The following is a 24,887-nucleotide window of genomic DNA, read 5'->3' as shown; positions in this document are numbered from 1 at the left end:
AAAGACCACAAAAGGAGATTCAGATGGCAAGATTGTTTGTTCAGTCTCCACCCTTTTGGGCAAACATTTAACCATACACTTCAAGTGTTGCTCCAGGTAGTCTACGACCCAAACATTGATGGAATTGAACATAATTGTTGGGAGGGGTCTGATAGGTTACTTTAAGCATCTCTATCCAGCCTTAAAGCGAAACCAACGGCATCCCAAAACAAAACGATAGCATACACCATGTGAAATTCACCTTTGTCCATATGCTCCTTGTCATTTCATAGGCATCGCCCAAGCTCCCCTGAATCACTACACGTTTGCACTATCAAGTCAGTCTGTAGCCTAATACAGGAAACGATCCGCCACAACGGGCAAATTTTTACTTAGGAAATTGCCTGATAAGATTAGGCGAAAGACAGTGTCTGTTCCTAATTTATTATTTTGCATCTGTTTAAAGACTATTCACCGCCACTCCTTAGACTACTCTGCAGGGGAAAATTGTTGTGAATTTCTTGAACAAATATGAGGTCTTCAATGTTACCACCAAATAGCATAAGCTATCGTTAACAGCCTCCATCCTGATGTCAATGTGCTGGTCATTGAAAATGAAATGACCAGTGAAAATTAGTTTAGTAGCCTATTTGAGTGTTGTTTTGAGTTTAGAAAAAGCCTAAACAAACTGCGTGGCAGATACTGTAAGCAAAACCTAATGTTGATGGCTAACCAGCTAGCCTCATCCCTCGGAAATAATCCCAGAAACACCTGTTGAGAAAGATTTTTTCCCTTTAGAATGGGCGGTGGCAGAAACAAGAATGGAACAAAGTAACCAAGCGCGGAACAAAGACAATATACCGGTTCCCTTATTTCGCTCCGACCCTTTAACAGAAACTCTGGATATTTTTCATTATATATATATATATATATAAAACTTACCAGAACAGGTGCGATTTTCAGTTGAGTCCCTAAACAACTGTAGACGCTAAATACTCCCCTCCCTCCTCTCACTCACTAGACTCGCCTAGACTGATCAGCGCAGCAATATGGCTGACGCTCCCTCGTGACGCATTGTGGGCGCGGAGATCCGCTATGAGTTCGCGCACCTCAACGCGATTGCCGCATGATTGCAAGTTCCTGTTTACCCCGCTGCCATGGCGAGCAAAACGTGTGAGATGGCTCAAAGGCAAGTCCCGTAGGCCTACACAGTAGAAGTCCATGCTCGCCTTCTCATCGCCTTTTGATCACACGTAATGGGATATAAATAGTTCTATTCCAAAATGAGAAACGTTTTGTTTGGTGACCTGTTGTTGGTCAGACAGGAATTCAATTGTATAAATTGTATCATGTGGACTGGAAATAGATCATTTAGGCTACTTTCCAACCTACCTGTTTATTGATTCACATTCCAATTATTGTCAATTTAGCCACACTATACCACACCCTCAATCTTATTTATTTAGATGTAGCCTAGGATATTACTCTACATTTGTTGTTAGTTTATAGGTCACTTTGAGGTAAAGTAGATTATTGGAACACCTAACTTTAAAACTGAGATAACTTACTTCATGTTCACTTCAGGCTTTACCTTACTTACATGGACACTTACTGGGTTTGTATTGCTGTCCTGCTGTGTAGTCCATTGTTAGTCTGAGCAGGAATAATCATTAATTCCCAAATCCTTAGAATTTAGAATAATCTTTCATCAGAATTACTAAAGCCTTAAGCAAGCTGTCATAGATCTAAGAAAAGCCATATGGGTTTATCTTTTATAATAGCCTATCTCAGACTATTCACAGTTGTGACCAAACATATATTGATCCTCTCCTCCATTGCTGTTCATGGAATTACATGAAACTTTGTCATTGTCTTTCAGCAAGGCAGATATGGGTCTGTATTTCACCAGGACTGGTTGTCATCCACTCCATCCCATCCCCTATCTCTGGTGTTTTCAGAGGTGTTTTGCTGTGGTGAAGTGCACCACTGATTCTTGGAGAGTGTTCGAACAACCAAGAAACTAAAATAGAGGAGTTAATAAATGTCCATAAAATGTGCTTTGGACAAATATGGACAAATATTTATACATATATTTTTTTTTTTTTATTGTGGCAGTATTATTTTTTTCGTGTTGCCCGTAGCCCATCTTCTCATTACCACTGATAAAAAAAACAAAAACATTTTCAGTGGCTCGTTTCTCTTTCTCTGAGCTTTCTGACTGTACAGTCGCGCATCGGTGGCGTTCCCTCCACACCCCGATACAGCGCACACTCGGAAGCGAAGTGAGGAACAGGTTGGGCGGTTTCACAACTGTGCAACAACCAATGGTCGAACAGGATTAAAATAGAGCCGTATATATCCGAGCAGTACTCTACTTTTCAACAGGCGCGGAGCTAACCTGCGCGCAACAGGTTCCAAGTTAGCCAAACCCTGCCTGCGATGTGGTAGGCTACGCGCAAAAGAAGGCAAACAGTAACATACGTGTGATATAAATGGTTAAATAATACAAAGCGATAAACAAATGCCCTATACGCGCCCTTTACACACACAACGACCAAAACCAACTTGTTGTCATAACAAAATAGGGTGGAAGTGCAGCACCAAAGATTAAACTACATATTTTAATCACGAAAATGTATATTCTGTGGGATACTTCCATAATAATCAACAATTAAAATTACACTTTTCTCTAGCACACTGGTATCTTCGTCTTTGAATTACAGAACAGAGTCTGTGGATGTCAACGTCGAACGTCAGAGACAAGTAAAATGAACTCATTTTTTGTTTCCCACCAAACATCAATCAATAAATAAACTGATAACAAAAATAAATATAGCTACCACTTTGCCTACACACAAACGTCCACATTTAAACCGATGACAAAACTTGTGTTCAAACCAAATCAAGTTTACTACACTTTTACATTCACATGAGTTGTGCAATTATAATGTTGTCACAAAATATCTAGCATGAATTCAAAACGTTTAATAATCATATAGTGCCATTCATGAAAAATCTTCAGACTGTTTTCCCATCAGCGCAGCATCGCCCCCCTCTGCTCATCTCCTGTAAAGACAAGATGCATACGTCACTTTGACCAGCCTATGGCTTCAAATCTCTGGAAAGAAGTTTACTACGTGCAGTTCATTACATGTGACAGGTTGACAGATGCTTTGCCTCTGAGTTGTTAGTGAAGTTTTTCTACAGAATGATAGGCCTCCATAAGAGTCAGTGAGTGGAAGTAGATTGAGTGAGTGGTAGGCCTATGTTTCTTTATTGCAGTCATTTGTACTTGTGTATTGCGCCTCTGCCTCTTCATACTCACACTGGTGGTTACTCCATCAGGGGCTGATAGAGTTTCAGTCTCTGCTCTGCAACATCTCTGATGAGCACTAGGGGGACAAGAGAGGAGGCAGGTGATGAATCCGTCAATGACATAACAACACATACATGATCAAAACAGTTTTATGTTCTTTACCAATATCAGGAAGTAGTGTGAAGGATCCCACACAGTAAAGATCCTCCGCCACGATGTGGTGGTGATAACAGTTGTTTACACTTTTTCGTTACCAGACCACTAGAGGGGGCTAAGCTCACAGCTAAAACGAATGGACCCTTGAGAGATCAGGGGCACCTAGGCAGCAATGCTGTGTTATTCTGACATACAGTAGCTGTTCCACAAATCTGTTAGGACCTCTGTGCCAGCTGAACGGGGACATAGAGTCATGGTACTTACTGTCCAGAACAGTTCTAGCCGCGTTGCGTTTTTCCAAGGCTTCGGAGACTCCGGTCATCAGCCATGGGAGGAAGCTCGTCTCCAGATCTACAGGAGCACAAGAGGTAACATAATTAAAGAAGAATGTACAATGCTTGGGTCAAGAATTGATCCTTGATCATATAACTATTTAATAACAATGCAAACATATTTTGGGCAATTAGATTAGATAGATACAACCATGGCACTTAAATATCTTACTATCTGTTATTATTTCAAATATCCAGTTCCTATAGAGTTTCCTGAGAATATTTTTTCTTGCATTGCAGGTAAGTTTGGCCTAAAACACATTGCATATAATCTGGGTGCAATAGGGGTACAACATCAGCTTTGTATGCATCAGATATTTGAGTTGAGCGTCAGATGCCAGTCTTGACCAATATCAAAAAATGTAAGGTATCTATGATCTGGTACTTTATGGTGAGTACTAAACAAACATGAACTACATGCTTAACTAAATGAAGCTGTTCATGACCACTACATAAGCAGAAAAGTGCAGTAAATGTCCTCCGTGTGCAGACATCATGCACACATCGAAACACCAGACTGCCCTATGGTCTGACTTGGAGGGGATCATCAACGTGTCATGCGGGGGGTGTTGCATGCTTCCCAACGATTGGGACCACGCGCAATCTTCGATGCGTGCAAAAGTACACAGAGGAGCATAGCACATGCATTAGACTGACCTCTTTCCACAGAGGAGCATAGCACATGCATTAGACTGACCTCTCTCCACAGAGGAGCATAGCACATGCATTAGACTGACCTCTCTCCACAGAGGAGCATAGCACATGCATTAGACTGACCTCTTTCCACAGAGGAGCATAGCACATGCATTAGACTGACCTCTCTCCACAGAGGAGCATAGCACATGCATTAGACTGACCTCTTTCCACAGAGGAGCATAGCACATGCATTAGACTGACCTCTTTCCACAGAGGAGCATAGCACATGCATTAGACTGACCTCTTTCCACAGAGGAGCATAGCACATGCATTAGACTGACCTCTCTCCACAGAGGAGCATAGCACATGCATTAGACTGACCCCTTTCCACAGAGGAGCATAGCACATGCATTAGACTGACCTCTCTCCACAGAGGAGCATAGCACATGCATTAGACTGACCTCTCTCCACAGAGGAGCATAGCACATGCATTAGACTGACCTCTCTCCACAGAGGAGCATAGCACATGCATTAGACTGACCTCTTTCCACAGAGGAGCATAGCACATGCATTAGACTGACCTCTCTCCACAGAGGAGCATAGCACATGCATTAGACTGACCTCTCTCCACAGGGTCGTAGAAGTAGCCGTGGTCTCGGAGGGAGCTGAAGACGGAGGGCAGCAGGTCGGCCAGATACTGCTGGGCGAAGGCCCGCGCTGCGATCTTGTCGGCCGTCTCGCGTTCGCGTTCCAGCACCTCTCTCTGCTGACGCAGGCGCCGTTCCTGGACGTCACACATGCACGGCACACATGAGTGGACGGATGGACAAACAATGAATATCAGACAAAGACACCAAGACAGACATTAATGGACATTAAAAAAACATTAACAAAGTAAGATGGGCCCCAGCTGTGGCGCAACTGGCTAGGGCACCTGCACCTCGATTCCCGCACCCTGGTCCTTTCCGGATCCCACCCCGACTCTCTCTCCCACTCACTTCCTGTCATTCACCACTATCCTGTCGCAATAAAAAGGCATAAAAGCCGAAAAAAAACCCAAAGTAAGATGGGGGGGGAAAAGAAAATAAATGAATGCAAAATTAGATTTGTCAGGTATAAGTCAGATACAGTATGAGCATGATGTGTATGAGAGAGTCCCTGGGGCCCACTGAAAAAGACCAATATTTTCCGACCTTCCCAAACATTTTACAAAATGTGTTGAAAGCAGGATTGTACAGCATATCTAGCTAGTGGGATTACATGTTCACACACAACCCACCCAGACTAGATTTTCATATGCAAGTGAAACTGCATTCGTTCATTTTATGGACACAACATAGCTTGGGGTAAGCAACAAAACAGGAGCTTTCCCTGACTGCAGAGAACATACAGTAGTAGGCCTTACATCCATTTTGTGCCAAGACAAATGACATCTACAGGATGTATTTATTACTATATAAAACAATGACACCAAATGTTGTTAAAGTATATGACGTAAACGTAACGCATTTTCTCTTTCACAGGTTCACAGCCCTCCGTACAAGTTCCAAGTACTCTGGTAATAATGTCCTCAATTATATGGGTCGCCTCAGATCTCCATCCATCTCCATCATTTTATGAGTCCATTTGTATACAAAGGCAGAAGGCAAATTAATGCAAATGTCATTCATATGGAGGAGGGACTGATTCATAGTAAGTGATATAACTGATGAAGAGTTAAGTGGACATGGTTATGGTTATGGTTATGGATTTAGCAGACGCCTTTGTCCAAAGCGACACATAAATACAAAACAACATAATAATATTTAAAATTGAACAGGGAACAGATTAGAATGTAGGTCAAATATAATAAGGAGAATAGTTTATTCATTGTTATACATTGATTTTGCTACATTTCTTCAGCTATGAGGTGTACACTCAATTCATTCCAAGTGCACTAGTCTAGTGTACACTCAATTCATTCCCAAGCGCACCAGTCGAGTGTACACTCAATTCATACCCAAGTGCACTAGTCGAGTGTACACTCAATTCATTCCCAAGTGCACTAGTCGAGTGTACACTCAATTCATTCCCAAGTGCACTAGTCGAGTGTACACTCAATTCATTCCCAAAACTCTTTTTGTCTGTCTCTCCTTCTGTCTGTGCTTTCCCACAACGGCCCCATTAAACTGAAAGTTATGGGTGACAACCAATAGAATTTCCTAGTGAGGAAAGACACGCTAACTGTACGTACAGACCACCGCCGACTTGAGCTGCAAAAGATACAGGAAGTCATTCATTTTCAATGAAAGCTGGCTTCTCTAAGCTGCAAGAAGGGGCAAATCCGTCGGCGTCGCCTTTTGGGCGTCTTGAGCGACTTGAGCGTCAAGCAGAAACGTGAAATTTGGTCAACTTTATGCTAATGAGCTATGACGCGGTTCAGCGGCAAACGACAAGCAACGTAGAATGCTGCCACGTCAGAGCGGCCAAAGCGTCCAAAGCTTCCCCGTACTCTTTGACAAGCGTCCTTGACAGGGTGGCCAGAGCTTCTTTTGCAGCTCACCGCGGCGGCGGTGTGTACGTACAGTAAGGGCCCTCATTTAAAAGGTGGACAAAGTGCAAAGTCTTAAGTCTAACTAAAGCTAATATAGGGTGCGTTCATAAATTCATATGTTCATATGAGGGCTCCGAGTGACACTTAACCGTTCGTAAATTCAGATGTATCGTGTGTTTAATCAGTGCCGCACTCTCGGAGCGTCCAGAGCGTCCTAACCCTGACCCTGACATCATGCCAGTGGGTGTTCCCGACGGTAGCTATGCAAATGACTTAAGGTATAACCGTAATTTGATTGGCTGGTGCCGTCTGTTGTTCGCTTGTTCGTAATTTGATTGGCTGGTGCCGTCCGTCGGTGCAGCAAAAGTTGAACTTCTCAAAGCGAGCGACGGCACGACGCAACGCGACGCAACGGACCCACAATTCAGTTCGGCAATGGATGACGTAAGCCCATATAAAGTAAACGGGATGCGTCTCCAGCACTGCAACGCACGCAACTGTGTGTGGGAGCCGTGACCCTGACCTCCTCCCTCCCCGGCTCACCTTCTCCTCCCGGTGGCGTCGCTCCTGCTCCTCCAGCCGTTGCACCTCCACCAGCTCGGCGTTGCGCAGCTCCTGGAAGGCGCGCTGCTGCGCCCGCAGGCTGGCCAACTCCTCCTCCTCCCTCACCTCCAGCAGCGACTGCTCCATGGTCTTGCCCACCAGCACCTCCAACAGCGGACGCACCTCCACGTCAAAGTCAAACAGCTGCGCACCAGGGGACGAGGGAAGAGAGAGAGACATCATCCGTATCAAGCGTTGAGTACTTCCGAAAAATGAATGGAAAAATAATGACTGAAACAGACATGCATAACTACACACACACACACACACACACACACACACACAAAACAAAATAGTCAACATCCACCAATGCATAATTCTTGCGAAAGGCTGATAATTGAGCATGTGAACTCAACAGGTCCCGTTGAGGGTTGATTGACTTGTACAGTTTATGGCTCAGTCCAAGCCTCTAGGTTTCCTGTTTACAGAACAAGGACTGTGGACAAACAATGAAGGTTTTTATTTTAATACACACACACAGGACAGACAACAAGAGGACTGGGCAGAGGCGAAGCAGTCCACTGAATCTGACAAGAGTGCATGGAATTAGACTTGTGAAACTCAGGGTCTTGTTGGCATAGGTCATTTCCTGCAAATTTACAGACGTCTGATTGCAGCATTTTCTAGAGAGCTACCTTCGTAAAAGTGACCACAGATGTGAAATTAACTAGGAAACGTTGCGTCTGTCTACCTGATGACTCATGTTCGTTCATGCTCACAACACGCAGCAGATCCACAGGTACTGCGCACCTATTTGCACAACCCCAGCATGGCAGAATTCAATATGATCTGGGCATCATACAGCACCCCAGCTGCAACACGCTCCCACACAGGAGGTCATAGCCACTTGGCAACTTTTTTCTCACAGAGGGGGGTGGGGGTGGCTAGGGGTAGCTGGTTCTAGAGAACAGTGTAAGAATACAAATAATGTGATGTCTGTGGGTGTTGCCCATCTTGAGAACTAAGGCCACTAGTGCTGAGGTGAATGTTAAGTGGTGGCTACTCTCAGAACCTTGCTGAAGAAGGGCAGTTTATATTCAACATGCAACATGTTGGCACCTTTCTTGTTAAAATCTAGTTATTTTTTTAAAATTAAAGCAAAATAATTTCACACACGTTGGTGTTTCTACACTCCCTGCTCTGCTATGACATCTAGTGGTCAGGGAAAGTACCTACACTACCACCTACCAATACCAAAGGGTAGATGTGAGAACTGTGCCAAAGTCAAAACAACTGATGCATAATGAAAATGCACGTGCACACACAGACACACAACACACACACACACACACACACACACACACACACACACACAAATCTGCATGCTTGCTATAAGGTTGTAAATGGTGTTCCTGAAACCATTCCAAAGCATCATTTTCACTGTCATGTGCATCCAAAGGAGAGATAAGTCAGGGCTCCTAACTAAAATGGTGCCGCATTAAAAATAATAATATCTTTTTGATTCTCCCTGTAATTGCTGTCTCCACAAGCCTGAGTTACGGAGCTTAAGTCACATAAACAAAAACACCAGCCCAGCCCACAAACAGTAAGGCTTGAGTGCTTCTCCCACACACCTCCCCCTCTGCGATCTGTGTGGCCACGTCCTTGCCCGTCTTGGCTGGGATGAAAAGAGGCGTGGCCGGCTTATCCAGGAAGGCGTCCGTCTGGCACTCCACACTGAAGTCCTCGACTCGGTCACTCAGCTCCTCTAGGTACAGTTCTACAGACACACCCCAAATGTTACAACCAAACGTTGTACTACTACTACTACTAATAATAATAATATATAATAGGCTAGTTAAAGAAAATAACAAACTTAAAATCTCAATGATAACAATAGCCGTGTAATAATATTAATGAACATGAAAAAATAAAAAAAATAAAAAAGCAACACATATAGAAACCAAAGTTTCAAGGAGGAGGCTCAATAAATTTAATGACTAAAGGACCATCATTAAATGTGCTTTATGTCTTTGGGCACAGTCATAAGACACTGCCCAGAACTCATTAGCCAAGAGCAGTAGGGAGGTCCAGATAGAAGGCATGTCAGGTATTTGGGTACAAAATGTATAGTCTTTATAATTCTAATATTTGGAATTTCAATTTGTAGGCATTAGTGAGCAAATATTGAGCAAATACTTAGCAAATACCTTTCTTCTCACAGGGTTGATTGCATTTTTGCGCTTCAGGCCTGGTAAGTTGCTTCCAATTATGCAATCACGAGTAAATAGAACAGAGCGGAGGAGAGCACGTTCAGCAAACACTCTTCTGCAAGAGCTCTCTGGAACTGCATGTGTTCACTGATAATGGGACCCATGACTAATGGCACTGAGTACCTTATGTTATGGTTCAGCAGCCCAGTGATGGGAGTACAGTACAGGAGTACAGGACAAAGTGGAGAGTAGAGAGCACTAAGTTTAACTGTGTGCCAAAGGAACACACAGGGCATGAATGGGTGCGATAGGATAGAGTGGGATGAGACGCTGTATGGATCTGCAAGACTTGCACTAGGGCAACCATGGCCTACTGGTTAGCGCCAGAGGGTTGCCGGTTCGAACCCTGACCAGTAGGAACAGCTGAAGTGCCCTTGAGCAAGGCACCTAACTCACTGCTCCCCGAGCGCCACTGTAGCAGGCAGCTCACTGCTTTGGGATTAGTGTGTACTTCACCTCACTGTGTGTTTCACTAATTCACCGATCGGGATAAATGCAGACCAAATTTCCCTCATGGGATCAAAAGAGTATATATTTATACACTCACCCAGTCCCAACCCACAATGGAATGTTTATGATGATAGACACCACCCCCTGTTTTCTCTCCCTGCCACCTATCTGTCTCTGAATGCATTCTGATGTGTTTCAAAAGCACCCAATGATACCTGTCTGGACATCCATGTGTTTTCTTCCCTCCAGGGGCTCAGGGGTTCTAGGTCGGAAGTGCTCTTTGGCCCGCTTGCGAGCCAAAGCTCTCCTACGCGCTTCCTGTTGCCTCTGGATCTCCACGGGGTCTGGCTGGGCAGTCTGGATGGACATGAATTTCACATGATTAAGTCCCAAGAACAATGATAATCCACATTTGGTGTTTAAAATGCAACCCTTTGCCTAACAAGATGCCTTGAATGAATGCCTTGCTTGCCGTGTGACACACACCATCTAAAATACCTGCACATATCAATTTAGGTGAGATTTCTGTTAAAGTAAAGAAAACAATTTCAACAGTGAGTAAAAGAAAACAATTATTTGTCTGGTCAAATAATTGGTATGTTGGGATGGCAACTGTCCTTCTTCTTACAAGAACACGAATGACATTTATAAATAATGACAGCTGGTGTGTCGTGGGTCATTTTGCTGTCAGATGCTTCAACTTAATGGAAGTTATATAAGATTAAGAAATGCGTCTACAAACCGTTGGTAGAACATGCTGGGCATATGTATTTCCTCTGACCACCCTTCGATCGTACATAATGTTTCCAAAAGATGGTTCGTCATCTCTGCATCACATAACCGAGTAATTATTATACACAACAAACACTATTATTTCAAACGTTACTGACAATGTTAACGTATCGTCTACCATGCCGATTACTATTAATATGGATTTAATCTACCGTCAATACCCACATTTTTTTACTTAAACTTAACTTACTGATCAGCAAAACGTTCCCTGTACTTGGACCGATTTTGCACTGGCCGGGGACGACTGGAAAAAGTGTATGTTCCATTTGGAGCCCCCTTATGGGGCTGTAAAACCGAAGTCATGTCGTTCTGCTGTACAATGCCAAGTAAATAAACTGAAATAACATGTAAACTCAGGCTGTTTGATTTGACAGCCCTAGCTAGCTAGGTAGATCTAGGCTAAATTCGCTTCGTCTGCAGGAGTTGTTGATGTTGATATGTGCCCTAGCAACAGTAACTATCAAAGATTCTAGAACAGAGCCTGCTATGACCGCTTCCTGCTTTTCTCGTGAAGGCATTTTACCAGCATTACATGTGTCTAACATGCATCTGAGGCATGAGGCATGCTTTTGTATGCAATTTTAGGCTATTCTATATATTCTATACGGTAGGTCGATTATTTACAATTTTTTATTTGATTATTTATAATCTAATTTAACATGTGAAAAGTGTAACCTTGAAAAAGGAAAACAACTTTTATTGCAAGCACACCCATCTTCCAGGCCAAACTGAGGATGTCAATGGATATATTTGAATCCCATAAATGTTGGCCTAGCCTATAGATTTAGCCTAACCTCGGCTTAGCCTTCTTTCTAATCAGCAAATGTTTGTTGTTGTTCCATTCCATCATTCCATTACCAAAGAAAGAAGAAAGGTAAAAACTATGAAATGGTAAATGGGACTTTGGCAATGTGTCAGAATTGGATAGCCTCATCTAACATTAAAGCAACACCAAAGAACTTTCCCTCTGTCGCACGCAAGCTATTTGTTTATCCAGCACCGGCTTTGCAAATAATGATATCCACAGACAAGGTAGAATATTTTGCATGACTTATAAAAGCACGATGTATTGCGACATCAGACGCAAGTCAAATTTGTAGTTTCTTATGTCTCATTCCATCGAACTACAGAACCGCTACCCGATCTGGCAAACTTACATAGTGCGGTTATAGCCGATAGAGGGCCGCAAAGCGAATGCAGAATTGCCGTTCACCCTGTTACGAGTTGATGAACCACTGAAACGATTTTGGAAACAATATTTTAAGGTATAAAAAACTCTTTGGTGTTGCTTTAAGTATAATTTTTGAATTAGACATAGGCCTAATGAATTTACAGAAGTAGCCTAATAAATAAAGCCTAGACCTACACAAATTCCAATAAACATAATTTGTGCTGGCTGTTGCTGAACATTGTGTACAGAACACAAAGTGCATGCCAGCCCCAATTTTGACTTTTCCCCCCCTTAATGGCAGCTCAGACACCCATAAACCGCACACAAACAAATTGCACGACCAGGAAGTCAATGTGGTTTCAAAGCTTAAAACTGCTTAACACACAGGAGCAAAGACCCGCCTGCTCTCCAACTGTTCAATCACAGAGTAGCCTTGCTGATGTTCTATAGGCGATAATCATCTTTTGCAAGTTAGGCCTTTACAAAGAGAGAGGCAGACAACTATGAGCGCTACAGGTTGTACAAAGGAAATAGAATACTGGAGACTTTTTCCGCATGGTCTACATTCTTCAAAGGTGTAGAAAAGGGCAGAGGAAGCACCTCTATGTCGGGGTAAAGGCTGAATTCCAGCTTCATTGATAGTCAGCATACATGCTGTATTCTCCCACTTAGGCATCAAGTCGTATTATGCACAATTCAGGACTAACATGGGGGAAAAAAGACAGTGTAAACAATTAATTAATCAATGATTCCAAGTATTTTACATCAATTTAATTTCTTGATAACTGCAAGATTATTTTACACAAATTCTGAAAAAAACTTCTCAATTGTTCAAAAACAAGTTTTGTTTTTAATGTTATGGAACATGTGCAATTAATAAATACATAAATATTGAAGTTTCTGGAGGGCACAGAGAAGAACAAAGGGGAGGGCAGATAGAACTTGCACAACAAAGTCTGGTCAGGTGGCCAGATACACCATGGTTATATCTCACTTCACTTTTCCAACTGACTTCCCCTTGCATTGTAATATGTGTCATGCTGAGGTTATACAAGCACTTACTTGTGGTTAGAAATGCAGGTGACAATCCACTGTTTTTGTAGACTGAGCCAAATCAAGAACTTGATGTGCTCCTCTCACCAGTCTAAATGTCGAAAGGATACTAGCAGGAATTTAGTGTGATAATGTTGGCGGTAGTCTGAATCTAGGTGTGTTGAGAATATGTTTCCAAATTGGAATGGAGGCAAATTTCAGAGATCAGTCTGTGTGGGCTCACTGCAGAATTGTGTTTAACCATCATACACAGGCCTCCATCCTCCACAGCCTCTGAGTTTTAAAGAAGCGAGCCTAATGTGTGCTACAGTTGGGGGATATTCCCATGTGTGGGACAAATCTGTTCATAAAACCAATTTTGTTCCTGTCTGTTAATGTAGGTGAATAGTGAAATCACATGAGGGGACAACTAATGTAAATGCCAGCTCTGAATTGTAACGGTCTCTGCTTATATTTAAGAGATTAACTGTGGACTGTGGGGTGGAACGGAATTTCAGTGGTCATTGTGGAGTGAGTGTGGTGTTGGCACCGAAGACCATCGAACAAGGCAAAATCTCCATCCAGTTATGCAAGAGTGTCTCGCAAGCCTGCAAGGACTACACCGATAACCTTTGGTCCACAGGGGCAGTACCATGCTTGAATACAAACACAAACATCTAAATGAGAGCTTTCTTTGTCCTTTCATGAGCCAAGGTTTTACGTAAAGAGCCCAGACTGTAAAATTTAACTACTGTGGGACAGTGGGTTGCCTTATTTAAAACTACGTAATGGTTATTTCTGAAACTGCGTTCGAGGGTCTTTTGAATCCTATTGCAAAGGAGTAATTGATGGGTCACTCATGTGCACCAACAAGTGTTGCAGTATAACAAAGGAACCCCTACTCTAGTTGTTATTGGTTCTCAAACTCTGGCTTTGTTACAAGTAGTACGGCTGTGTTGACTGTCAATGAGTATTTATTCACGATAGGGCATTAATAGGTGGGTGAAATATTCCACATTTGCATGTTATTCCTCATTACTGTGGTGTGAACACTGTACAAGTGAACACTGGCTGGACTGTGAAAGGATGTCTATATTATGTAACAAAGAGGGCATCCATCCATCCATACAAGCCAGTTACTCATTCAAGTGCTCTAGCCCAAGAAGCGTTATGTAATAGCGTGCCCCCAAACATTGGTTTTGATACAAGACAATGTGGCAAGTGAGCTTGCATGTGTGCATTTCTCTCTCTCTATCTCTCTCTCTCTCTCTCTCTCTCTCTCTCTGTATGTGTGTGTGGTGTGTGGTTGTGCAGGCCAAAACATAGTTTTTGAAAACAGACAATGTGGCAAGTAAACATGCATGTTTTTTTTTCTCAGGTGCGTGTGTGGTTATCCAGTCCAGCGGGGGGGCTACAGATCAAAACGAAAAATGACGGTTCCATGCTATCCATGTGGGGGTACATGCCCACCAAGTTTTGTGTACCCCAGTCTTTCAGTGTCCCGGGAATCCTTGTTGGTGTACGTCACTAAATGTACACATAAATTATTTTATTGTAAGGCCCCCCATGAACGAAAGTACACAAAACTTGGCATGCATTTGGAGGGTGTCATAATGATCCTACACTTTTAATTTCGTGCAGTTTTGACCTTGTCAGCCAGAGATATTGCGATGAAAACACCTAATTTTTGGCTTTTTCATTTTTATCTAGGTGGCGCTATACATGAAATGAGTGGTTATGGAATGGGTTGACATGGCCCCTTGAGATCAACATACAAAAAAAAATGGTCCTCCTAAACCCTACGGTTTTCGAGATATTCACAGAAAACTGTGTCTGCCCTACCCTCCTTTCGGGGGGTCCAGTCCAGCGGGGGGGCCACAGATCAAAACGAAAAACGATGGTTCCATGCTATCCATGTGGGGTTACATGCCCACCAAGTTTCGTGTACCCCGGTCTTTCAGTGTCCCGGGAATCATTGACAGAATTTTGGGCATGCGAAAAAGAAAAAAAAAAAAATCTGACTAAAACTATATGACCGCCGCTTCGCTGCGCGGCGGTCATAAATAAGGCTTTGACAAATTCTGGGAAATTCTTGGATTCTGCCATAGACCTCAATGTTAAAAAGAGAGCCCGATCACTGCATAAATGTGCGGGGGTGTGTACTGCTACCCTATTCGCATAAATTTCCAGGGACAGGAAATGGCGATGTCACAGTGAATTTGTTCCGGCCAGGGAAAAAGTTCCGGATGACGCAACAATACCGTTCTAATCAGCTGTCTGATATGGTGTGCGCTCGTGAATATAAAGCAGGGGGAACAGTTCCGGAAGACGTAACAATAGCCTACTTGTAAGACGTAACAATAACCTACCTTATTTTTTACAGTCTATGATTAAGACATTTGAATGAGAAAACATACTGAAGTAGCCTAGACATTGAATTACAGTCGGATGGACAACAAATGCAGTGATGGCCTATGCGTTTTCTATAGTAGGCTACATTAACGCAAACATAGGCCTATAGTAGGCTATTATACAATGTGACCGTCAAGTAAAAAAACTAACGTTTAAATAGCCTACCTTTACCTTGTACCTGTGAAGGTCAGTAGCTCTGGATATGTCCAGCTCTGAAGCTGTATGCAACAGTCTGGCATAGGCTAAGTAGCCAAACCAACATTGAAGACGTGTTCCTTTTCGGTGTTATTTTGGTTATGTTGATTGCAACAGCCTAGCATTATACCTGGCAAAAGAAAAACATGCTTTTTTCTTTTTGAGGATAACGAAATAAAAAAAAGAACAATTGAGTCCTAAGAAAAGTGAGAAGCCTCATAGCAAATTCTAACAGCCAAATCCGCCTACGTAATCTTGTTAATTTGGAAATTCGCTAACATACATATTTAATCTTTTTAAAAAATAGGCGATGTGAACTGCTAGTGCTTTAACAAATACTATTTGGTGTGGCTATAACAGGGCTACAAGATACAAGAGTTAATATAGCCCACATCCTATAATTCATGCAACATAAACTAAAAAAATATTAGATGTTAGGTTTCAGAGAAGTGAAACGTCCAACAGTATTCTTTTCATTTTACATTTATTAATCTAACAGACACTTTTATCCAAGGTGATTTACAGCAACAGAATAACATTTAAGCTAGTGTCTAAATGTTAAATAAATGAGACCATAGTAAGGCATTACCACTGCATTTGTTAATACTAGTATTAGAAGATAGGAATGCCTACAGTTTAAGTACTAGTCAAAGTGTGGTAAGTGGTGGAAGAGGAGGTAGAGGGAAGAAAGGGAAGTGTAGAGGAAGGTGGTGGAGGATAGAGAGGAAAGAGCATGGTAAATGTGTAATGTGTGAGGTTGTCAGAGCTGTACAGCTGCACTGGGTTGTCTGGACCTCTTCAGGGATTCCTCTCCATATATGTTCCAGAAGACTAGAAAGCCAGCTTCTGGCGTTTGTGTGTGCGTGTGCAAATTAAAAGTTGTGTGAAAGTTAAGTGACTCAATACACCAGTGTTGGGAGTAAAGCATTAAAAAAGTAATGTAATTACAGTAATGCATTGCTTTTTGCTGTAATGCAGTAATGTAAGGCATTACCAATACAATTTTAGTAATATTTTACTCAGTACAATTCTCAGTAACTGAAGTTACTTTGCTTTTTAATCCAAAATTGAGAAATGCTCAATTGGCACCAGAGAAGATTATCCAAGAATTAAAAAAGTAATCTATGCTGGTCCTGGAATTTAATTGCCTTGTTTAAATGACTGTAGAAAGGGAATTTGAGTTATCTCTGCCATTCATGCAACAGATCTAACATGGTTAGGCTATACTTCTCATTTCAAGCAGTGAGAATAACTAAAATGTTGCTTTTACGAAGATCGTAGCCATTATTCTCAAACTATTTGCATTAAGTCTACACCACTGTAAGTGGAAGGAAAGGCAACCAGCAATGATGAGGACCATTTAAAGTCAACATACAATTTCAACAAGTTGTGAGTGACCTTTGGCCTTTAGGGCCTACATTGTCCCATGAGCCATAACTGCAACCATTATATTGTTCTTTTGTTAGCCTTAAGCCTAGCTCAGTCATTATGCCATACCACATCACCTCCTGCCATGTAATGGGCTGCATTGAATAGATCTCAATTGATCTATTGAGAACACCAAATCCATATTTCCTGTTATTTTGGTGAAAGTAATGTAAACGTAGTGTAATGCCTCACAATTGAAAGACAATAATAGTGTAATGTAACAAATTACTTTGAGATGACAGTAACAAGTAATAAATAATGCATTACGCTTTTGAAGTAACTTGCCCAAGACTGCAATAGACTACAAATTATGTCACACTTGGTGTGAGGTCCTTAACTACCAGCATTAAAGTTCTCCACTGCTAGGAAAAGGCAGACCACTGATTTACAGTTTAACAAGTTTAATAAAGTACACAACCACTATAATAAATAAGCAGTAAAAAACAGTAGTGTAAATTATATAGCAATAGTATAAAATCACAGGATCTGTCATTCAGCTCAAAATAGACAATGTGCACTTAATCAACATTCAGTCATAGTTCATTAGCCAATCCGTAGATGAGAATCTCAAAACAGTGTGGAATGTGACGAGGAGAGTTATAAATACAGTCCACAATGATAGAGTCCGGGTCCAACAGTGCAAGTGCACCTAGTTACAGCACCAGAGACAGTGGATGAGGTGGATTAAGTGAAGTCATCGTACTCTCTCGCTGACGCCTGGTGGCCTTCTACACCACTCTGCGGGCTCGTTTAAATGGCTTCACCACTGTTAAAAGACAAAAAAAAGCCCTCAGTTACGAACACAGAGTTTCAGATCGCACTCACACACATGCATACAGACAGGACAACTTTCCTTCACTTAGCTCAGATAGGCGTTGAATCAAGTTCCGTGTCTGGCTGGCCTGTCCTTCCGGTTCCACCTGTGTCTCTCACGTCGGTGTGCGCTCTGTCCACCCCAGTCCACACAGATTCTTCTCTATCTGCTTTCTCCCGGTTTCTGCCGCTACTCTCTCCCCTGCGTCCATGCCCTCTCAGTCCATTTCACCTTCTCCCCCTACCTCCACTGAACCTGTATTTTTATCACACAGAACAAACGCAAGCCCCACACATCTCGCACACCGCCAATTCTGGGCGAAGAGGGGTGTGTCTCGTGTAGCCATAATTGTAGATATAGAAATGTCCACAGCAAATCCATGACACACAGTGCTCAAACACACAATGCTCAATCACACTGTACAAAATGTAATGAATTAAAGTATAAACCACACAAGTGCATTAATGAAAGCACACCATACATAAAGTACACAAATTAATTAACTACACTTGACAAGGCCTGGTTTAGTGAAAAGCCCCCTCACCAGCGTCAAGGTACAGGCCTTAGAGAGGGTTTATTTTTTATTTTTATTTTTTTAACTGATTAAATAATTAACAATAATTAACTGATTAAATAATTAACTTATTAGATAAATAACTGATAAAATAAAGAACTGATTGATTGATTGATTAATTAAACTGATTGTAACTGAATGTCTGGATACAATCTGCAAGTGACCAACTTAGAGAAAAGATTAACACAACAGGAACACGACAGCAGTACATCTAGGACAAATAACAATTAAGAATATGGAACACAGCTTAAATATGGTATATTTATGCTCATAACATTCTGCCAATACATACAAATGTTATTTAAATGTTCTGCATTAAACCTGCGAGAAAAAAAAAGCTCAAAGAAAAGATTAACACAACACAACAACAGTACATCTAGGGCAGACATACTCTGCAAAATCTAAAACATGGCTCAGACAAAACTGGTGGAAAAGTTGCCTGCACCTCCTGCAGACAACAACAGGATCCTTACCTGATCGGATTGCTCGGCGGCAGAGGCAATGGATGTCCACCTCCATGGCGTGGCCTGAGGTCATCGGGGGGCTCTCCACAGAACCCGGGAATGGCGTCAGGAAGCCCTTCTGAAAACATGCAAAAAGATGGTCTCGCATGAATCTCTGATCATAAGTGGTAATGCATGGATCCTCACCTCTGCAGATGGTGAGACTGTTTGCAATAGCAAACAGCCCACAGTCGGTGCCACCTTCCTGCTGCTGGACAACTGGCCACTGCATTGTCACGCTCTTCCCAGGAAAACAGAGCAAACCTGTCACCTGAACCTCGAACTCCTGCGTATGGGCTCTGTTTAGGGAATCAAAAATATTCACAGCACCCACCTTACACCCAATGTCACTTACCGTAACCCAGTGGTTAGCACAAACATTTAAAATCTGCACAAACCCCTGGGTTTTTGACGGCACAGTAGATAGTAGAGCCACGGAGGTGGTGGCATGGAGGCCTCCGATATTGGGGTACTGCAACTTAAGGAGAGCCTGGGCATGATCAATTGCTCGATCGTCAAGCCAGCTATGTGGACTGTGTAGCATGGCCCTGAAGTCCTCCACCCTTCTGCTTAGCGCTGCTGGCAAAGTCCGCCCTGACTGGACACCAGTGATGACAATGCCATCCTCCTAAAACATTAGAAATAATGATTAATTCACAATGTAAGGACATAGCTTCCAATATAAACTATAATAGCAGTTTTTTTTTTACCTCTAGTGTGTCTTGCTCAGTCTTGGAGCTGGTATCATTTGGGGAACTGCTGCACGTCACCTGTAGACAGACAAGTACATTTGTATTTACAAATCCAAAGTGACACACATACTGTCTTGAATTATATTACAAAGGCCATTGTCCCCTACAACTTTTCCGGCTTCTGCGCCCTAAATGTTGACTAAGCTTAACTAACTTACCTTGAGAGTGTCCTCCACCAACTCTGAGCAGTCAGCACCTCTGTCAGTCTGGGACCCTAAGATAAAAAATTCAATGTATTACTTTGTTGTCACAGTCATGATCATAAAATAAATACATATACTGACTTAAACACATACTTTTCAGCAAAGGCTTCACTGAGGCATAGGGTGTTTTGGAAGTCAGGGGCTTGCCTGCCATTGTCTCCAACTGGACAAGGTTGTCCTCCACTCCGATGACCCTTTCAAGCATAAACAATTTAAGTTATTACAGGCTATGTCACCAATCATCAATTGATCATTTGCAATCAACAACATTCAAAAGCTAAATATACCTATACTTGTTTGGCCAGTCAGGAAGCATAGTCATGCCAGGTCTGCCACGCTTCCTCTCATTTTTCTTCAGCACCTCCATACCAGGAGTGATGGTGAAGCGCTTGGCCTTTGTCTTTTTTTTCCGATAGGCTGCCTTCTGCCTCTCTTGGGCCTTCTCGATGTTGACGAGCACCTGGACAGATACATGTACTTTGTAAGATTACACAGAAAAAAATTAGACATTCTGTCAGTTTTCAGTAATAAAATTCATTACTTTGTTGAACACATCCGCATCTGCCTCGGTGCGTTCTCGAACAAAGGCCTCGATGTCCTCCTCTGCAACAGCTGAAACTTCTCCAACTGGGTCACCATCTACAATCTATTTCACAAAGTGATACTTCAGATTCAGTAGGTTAAACATGGCAAAAAACAAAACATGAATGAATTACATACATTTCAACATACCTCACAGAAGAGTCGTGGCTCTCGGCCATACATTAGCCGAAAAGGAGAGTACTTGGAGGATGCCTGAAAAGAGGAGTTATGTGCAAACACAATCTCCTTCAGCTTGTCCTCCCAACTTTCTTGATACCCCTTTAGGGTTTTCCCAATCGCTTTTTTTAGGGTCTGGTTTGTGCGTTCATCCAAACCTACAAGAAATAAATTACATTTAGAGTAACAATCATAGTAGTCAATTACAATAACAACACTACCAACAATTATGCATACCATTTGTCTGTGGGTGGTATGCTGATGACATTCGGTGTTTCACCCCACATTTTTCAAACATCTTCTGATTAACCTTAGGCAGAAATACATACATACACACACATTAAATTACATTATTTAAAAAAAAAACTGTTGCTCTGTAGCACTTTGAGATTGCTAATTCTAAAACTGATAGTTCCGGTCCTTGATTGTGATTGGCTGAATCACGTTCAATGCCGTTGTAAAATGCAGCATAAACATACATCCGTGTGGAGTACAATGGAGGGAGCAGGAAGAGTAAGAAGAGTGAGAATTAGAGCAGGCCTATGAAGAGGATGTGTTTTGCTGATTTGGTGAAAGGTTTTCCTATTCGAGTTTTGCAAAAATAGCCAATAGCTACAAAAAATGTGCTTAAGCAATCAGAAAAAACTGTAAGCAATTATAACACCAGTTAACTGTAACGACTACAGTGAAACGTTACCCTGTTCCAAAATTCACGACCTCGGTCCGTTAAGATGACCTCAGGAGAGCCATGCGTGAGGAAGATGTCCATCATTGCCTACAACATAATGTTATAAAGGATTAGATCATTGGTAGTAATTAACATGTGCTTAATCACATTTCATAGTGACATTTGACCCAGTGCAGTCTGGCTATCGTGACTGAAGGAAGCAGACGAGAAAGCACTGCTTTGAATGAAACATTTAGCCTAGGCCTACGTTTAAAAAGAACACCCAGACCAATACTGTTGACAGGAGCATCAATGTACTATTTCTGCAGTAAGAAATTTCTGTTGCCTACCATAGGAGTTTGTCAAGTCTGAAGTAGCACCTCAGTGCAAAACACTGTTTTGCAGAGCCTACCCTATGACCGAATAATTAACTAACCGGCAAACTCCGTTAATAAATTGTCTAGATTTGTTGCACACTTGGAACAAAATGTCTTCAAAAGTATGTGGAAGGTGGTTACATTTATTTCCATTCCAATAACTTCACACATTACATTTCTGTGTGCACCGGTAGGATATGCTAGCCTAGAAATCTAGACGCACCCTAGCGGCGGCAAGTTAATTTGCTCAGCCTGTACGTCTAGTATCAAACCATAGGGATTTCTATTGGCTGACGCCGTGGACATCATCCAATCACAGCGCTCTATTTTGTTAGAGAGTCTTAAGGCGGGCTTAACAGGATAACGACGGTGAACAACAAGGAAGGTGGCTATGGCGAACGAAGAGCGGTTGTTTAAATCGGCATTGGCGTCAACTTTGGAGGAGTTGGACTTGTGCTTTTCTTTGAAAGTTGAGCAACACAATGCACTTAAAGGTGCCATGTGTAAGAATTGAGGTAAAAATATCCAAAAAATGAGCTACACGCATCAAAAGAATGAGAAGAAATAAGGGCGATGATGTCATAAAAAAAATGACAAGGTATAGTGCTGCAGAGATATCAACCTGAATTAGCATGCTAAATTACTAGCCACAGCCCGACAGGTGTCATAATACCAGTTTCGGCCATGGGAGGCGGTATGCGGGCAACATAACCGCCAGCCAAACTGCAATACACGTTTCTCGGTTGTTACTCTAGGGTAGACCAACTCACTTTCTGGAAGTATACTGCCCCCATCTTTATGGAATGTGGAGTATGAATTGATTTTTTGGCGGACATTACACATGGCACCTTTAAGTCATTCCTTTTGAAGAAGGATGTATTTGCCGTTTTGCAGACCGGATACGGATATGGTCGTAGCGCTGGCCTATTGCATGCCTAGGCAGTTTGAAAGACAATTCACTGCCCGCCCCTTGGATTAAGCGAGGTGAATGGTTCGATTCCAGACTATACATTTCAATGATATAGGATGGCCCGTCAGGCTAAGGATATGCTCCTTTAATATCTTTGTTCCTACTATTTAGTTTATTTTCTTGAACTGCTATTTCTTATCCTGGACTGCCACCTACTAGATAGAAAAGGCAACAACCTAGTAATTATGTGAATCAAAATCTACATGTTTGAATGGCCAAAAAAAGGATAAAACATAGGTGTTATTCCACACATTACTTTGGGTAGCCTACTCTGCACATGTCATTGACAGTGAGTGGTAACTTCAGTCATTTTCATTTATCATGCTAAAAATCTGACCCAGGCACTATGCTGACCCAAAGGGAAAATTATAATAAAACAGAGACACGTTGAACTCTATATGTTCTATAAGCTCTATAAGTCTATAATATTGGTTTGGCTGTTCATTGATTCACTCATCTGCCAAAGTTGTTTTTAAGATATGTTCATAGCAAAACTGGATGCATGCGATTAATCTAGGTTAATTAATCACAGAGAATGTAATTCATTAGATTCAATTACATTTTTAATCGATTGACAGCCCTAGTTTATATACATACCTCAGATGTCAGCACTGCATTTTTCGCCTTAATGGGTCTAGTCTCCACCCATTTGGTAAAAAAATCAGTGGCTGTTAGTAGGTATCGGTTACCTGCTTTCCGCGACTTCTTCAATGGACCGATGAGGTCAACACCTTCATATAAATGTTGGATATCATAGAAGAAAAGAAGGGGTAAGAGTTCAATCTTGTTAATGCTGTAGCAATCTGTCACGTCTCTAGCAAATCCATGTGAAAGTGCAATCTCACCGATCATGTGCCAAGGTGCCACAGGTTTAATTGGCTTCATCTCTGGTGGCTCTGTCTTCACCCTCTCGAACGTCTGGCATGGTTCGCAGGTGCTGACCTTCACAGCAAATGAAGAATGAACAGAAACTGTTAATAGCAATTCATCTGTACATAGAAAATGAAACAGTTGTACTGTCAGAACCGAACTAATATAAATTCACCAACCCAATTGTCAACATCAGCTGTGATGTTGTGCCAATAAAACCTCTGCCTGATCTTCTCCATCATCCTGTCCCTGCCGAAATGGCCAGCATGGACCTCCTCGAGGATGGTAACCTTCTCTTCCTCAGAGAAAACAACCCTCCTCATGGAATGTCCATCAGTCCCTCTGTAGAACATTATGTCATCTGAAAAATAAAAAATATATAAAAAATAAATTATAAAAGAAACTACATTACAATATTGTCTAGGTGGAAGACCTGGCCATTAGCAACACTAAGTGTGGGTACACCAACTAACTTGCGTTACAGTCGCCATTACCTCTGGGCTAGATTTTATTAATGAAGTTGTCAATCTAGCTTTAGTCCCTCAGGTGAATTCTGAGGTAAATATACAAAAAATTTCATAATAATGACACATGTAATCGTGAAAGTAGATATACACCTGTCATAACCCGAGAAACGCAAAACATTTGATTAGAAATGGCAAATTGTTGGATTGACTCATTTTGAAGGCTATGATTGTGCTAAGGTGATTGTGCTAAAGTTAAGGTGAAGTGCTTGGCGAACTTTGATGCAAGTTAGCAGTCCAGCTAGTTTTTTGATGATACAACACAAATGGTTAGCGAGGTAATTCAGTTAAGTTAACATAACAGATTTCTGACATATTCTGCATAGCAGATAGTAAATTAGTTCGCAGCTAAAGCATTTACACCACCGTAACGTACCTTGAAGAGAGAAGTTTTTGGCTGCTTTCCTGATTGCTCTCTTGGAAGACTCAGTGACCCCTTGCTTGTACTTCTCTTTGCTGGAAAGATAAAAGAAAATGTCGTGTAACAACACCATCTTAACAACTGTTTGTCACTATCAAAATCACAAAATGTTTTAAATAAAGATAACTATGCGCTAACAACTTATGCTTTGTCAGCTACTGACAGCTAACGTCAACACAAAAGTTAATTAGGGCTGGCTAATGCT

The 24,887-nt window shown here is 41.9% G+C and overlaps 2 protein-coding genes across 2 annotated transcripts in view; both read right to left on the bottom strand.

The window, feature by feature from the left end:
- The window catches only part of ezrb (ezrin b), a 41,578-nt gene extending 40,571 nt beyond the window's left edge, over window positions 1–1,007 (bottom strand). The window contains exon 1 of the mRNA XM_076273059.1: window positions 922–1,007. The gene's annotated coding sequence lies outside the window, so the exon portion shown is untranslated. The remainder of the gene's footprint in view (window positions 1–921) is intronic.
- Window positions 1,008–2,522: 1,515 nt separating this feature from the next.
- rsph3 (radial spoke head 3) lies at window positions 2,523–11,417 on the bottom strand. The gene is made up of 9 exons (XM_076272521.1): window positions 11,201–11,417; window positions 10,961–11,045; window positions 10,434–10,575; window positions 9,130–9,275; window positions 7,496–7,699; window positions 5,041–5,203; window positions 3,716–3,802; window positions 3,305–3,371; window positions 2,523–3,045 (listed from the first exon to the last, which is right to left on the bottom strand). The coding sequence occupies exons 1-8, from the start codon at window positions 11,311–11,313 to the stop codon at window positions 3,313–3,315; spliced, it is 999 nt and encodes a 332-aa protein (XP_076128636.1). The 5' UTR covers window positions 11,314–11,417; the 3' UTR covers window positions 2,523–3,045; window positions 3,305–3,312.
- Window positions 11,418–24,887: the final 13,470 nt, after the last annotated feature.

This window comes from Alosa pseudoharengus, unplaced genomic scaffold (assembly GCF_046254945.1).
Source record: "Alosa pseudoharengus isolate Yale_2024_CS ecotype anadromous, Long Island Sound unplaced genomic scaffold, YU_APseudo_1.1 YU_APseudo_1.1_scf_7, whole genome shotgun sequence".
In the NCBI taxonomy this organism is placed as follows: Eukaryota; Metazoa; Chordata; class Actinopteri; order Clupeiformes; family Clupeidae; genus Alosa; species Alosa pseudoharengus.
The sequence above is the reverse complement of the archived record's forward strand: the minus strand, read 5'-3'. Positions and strand labels throughout refer to the sequence as shown.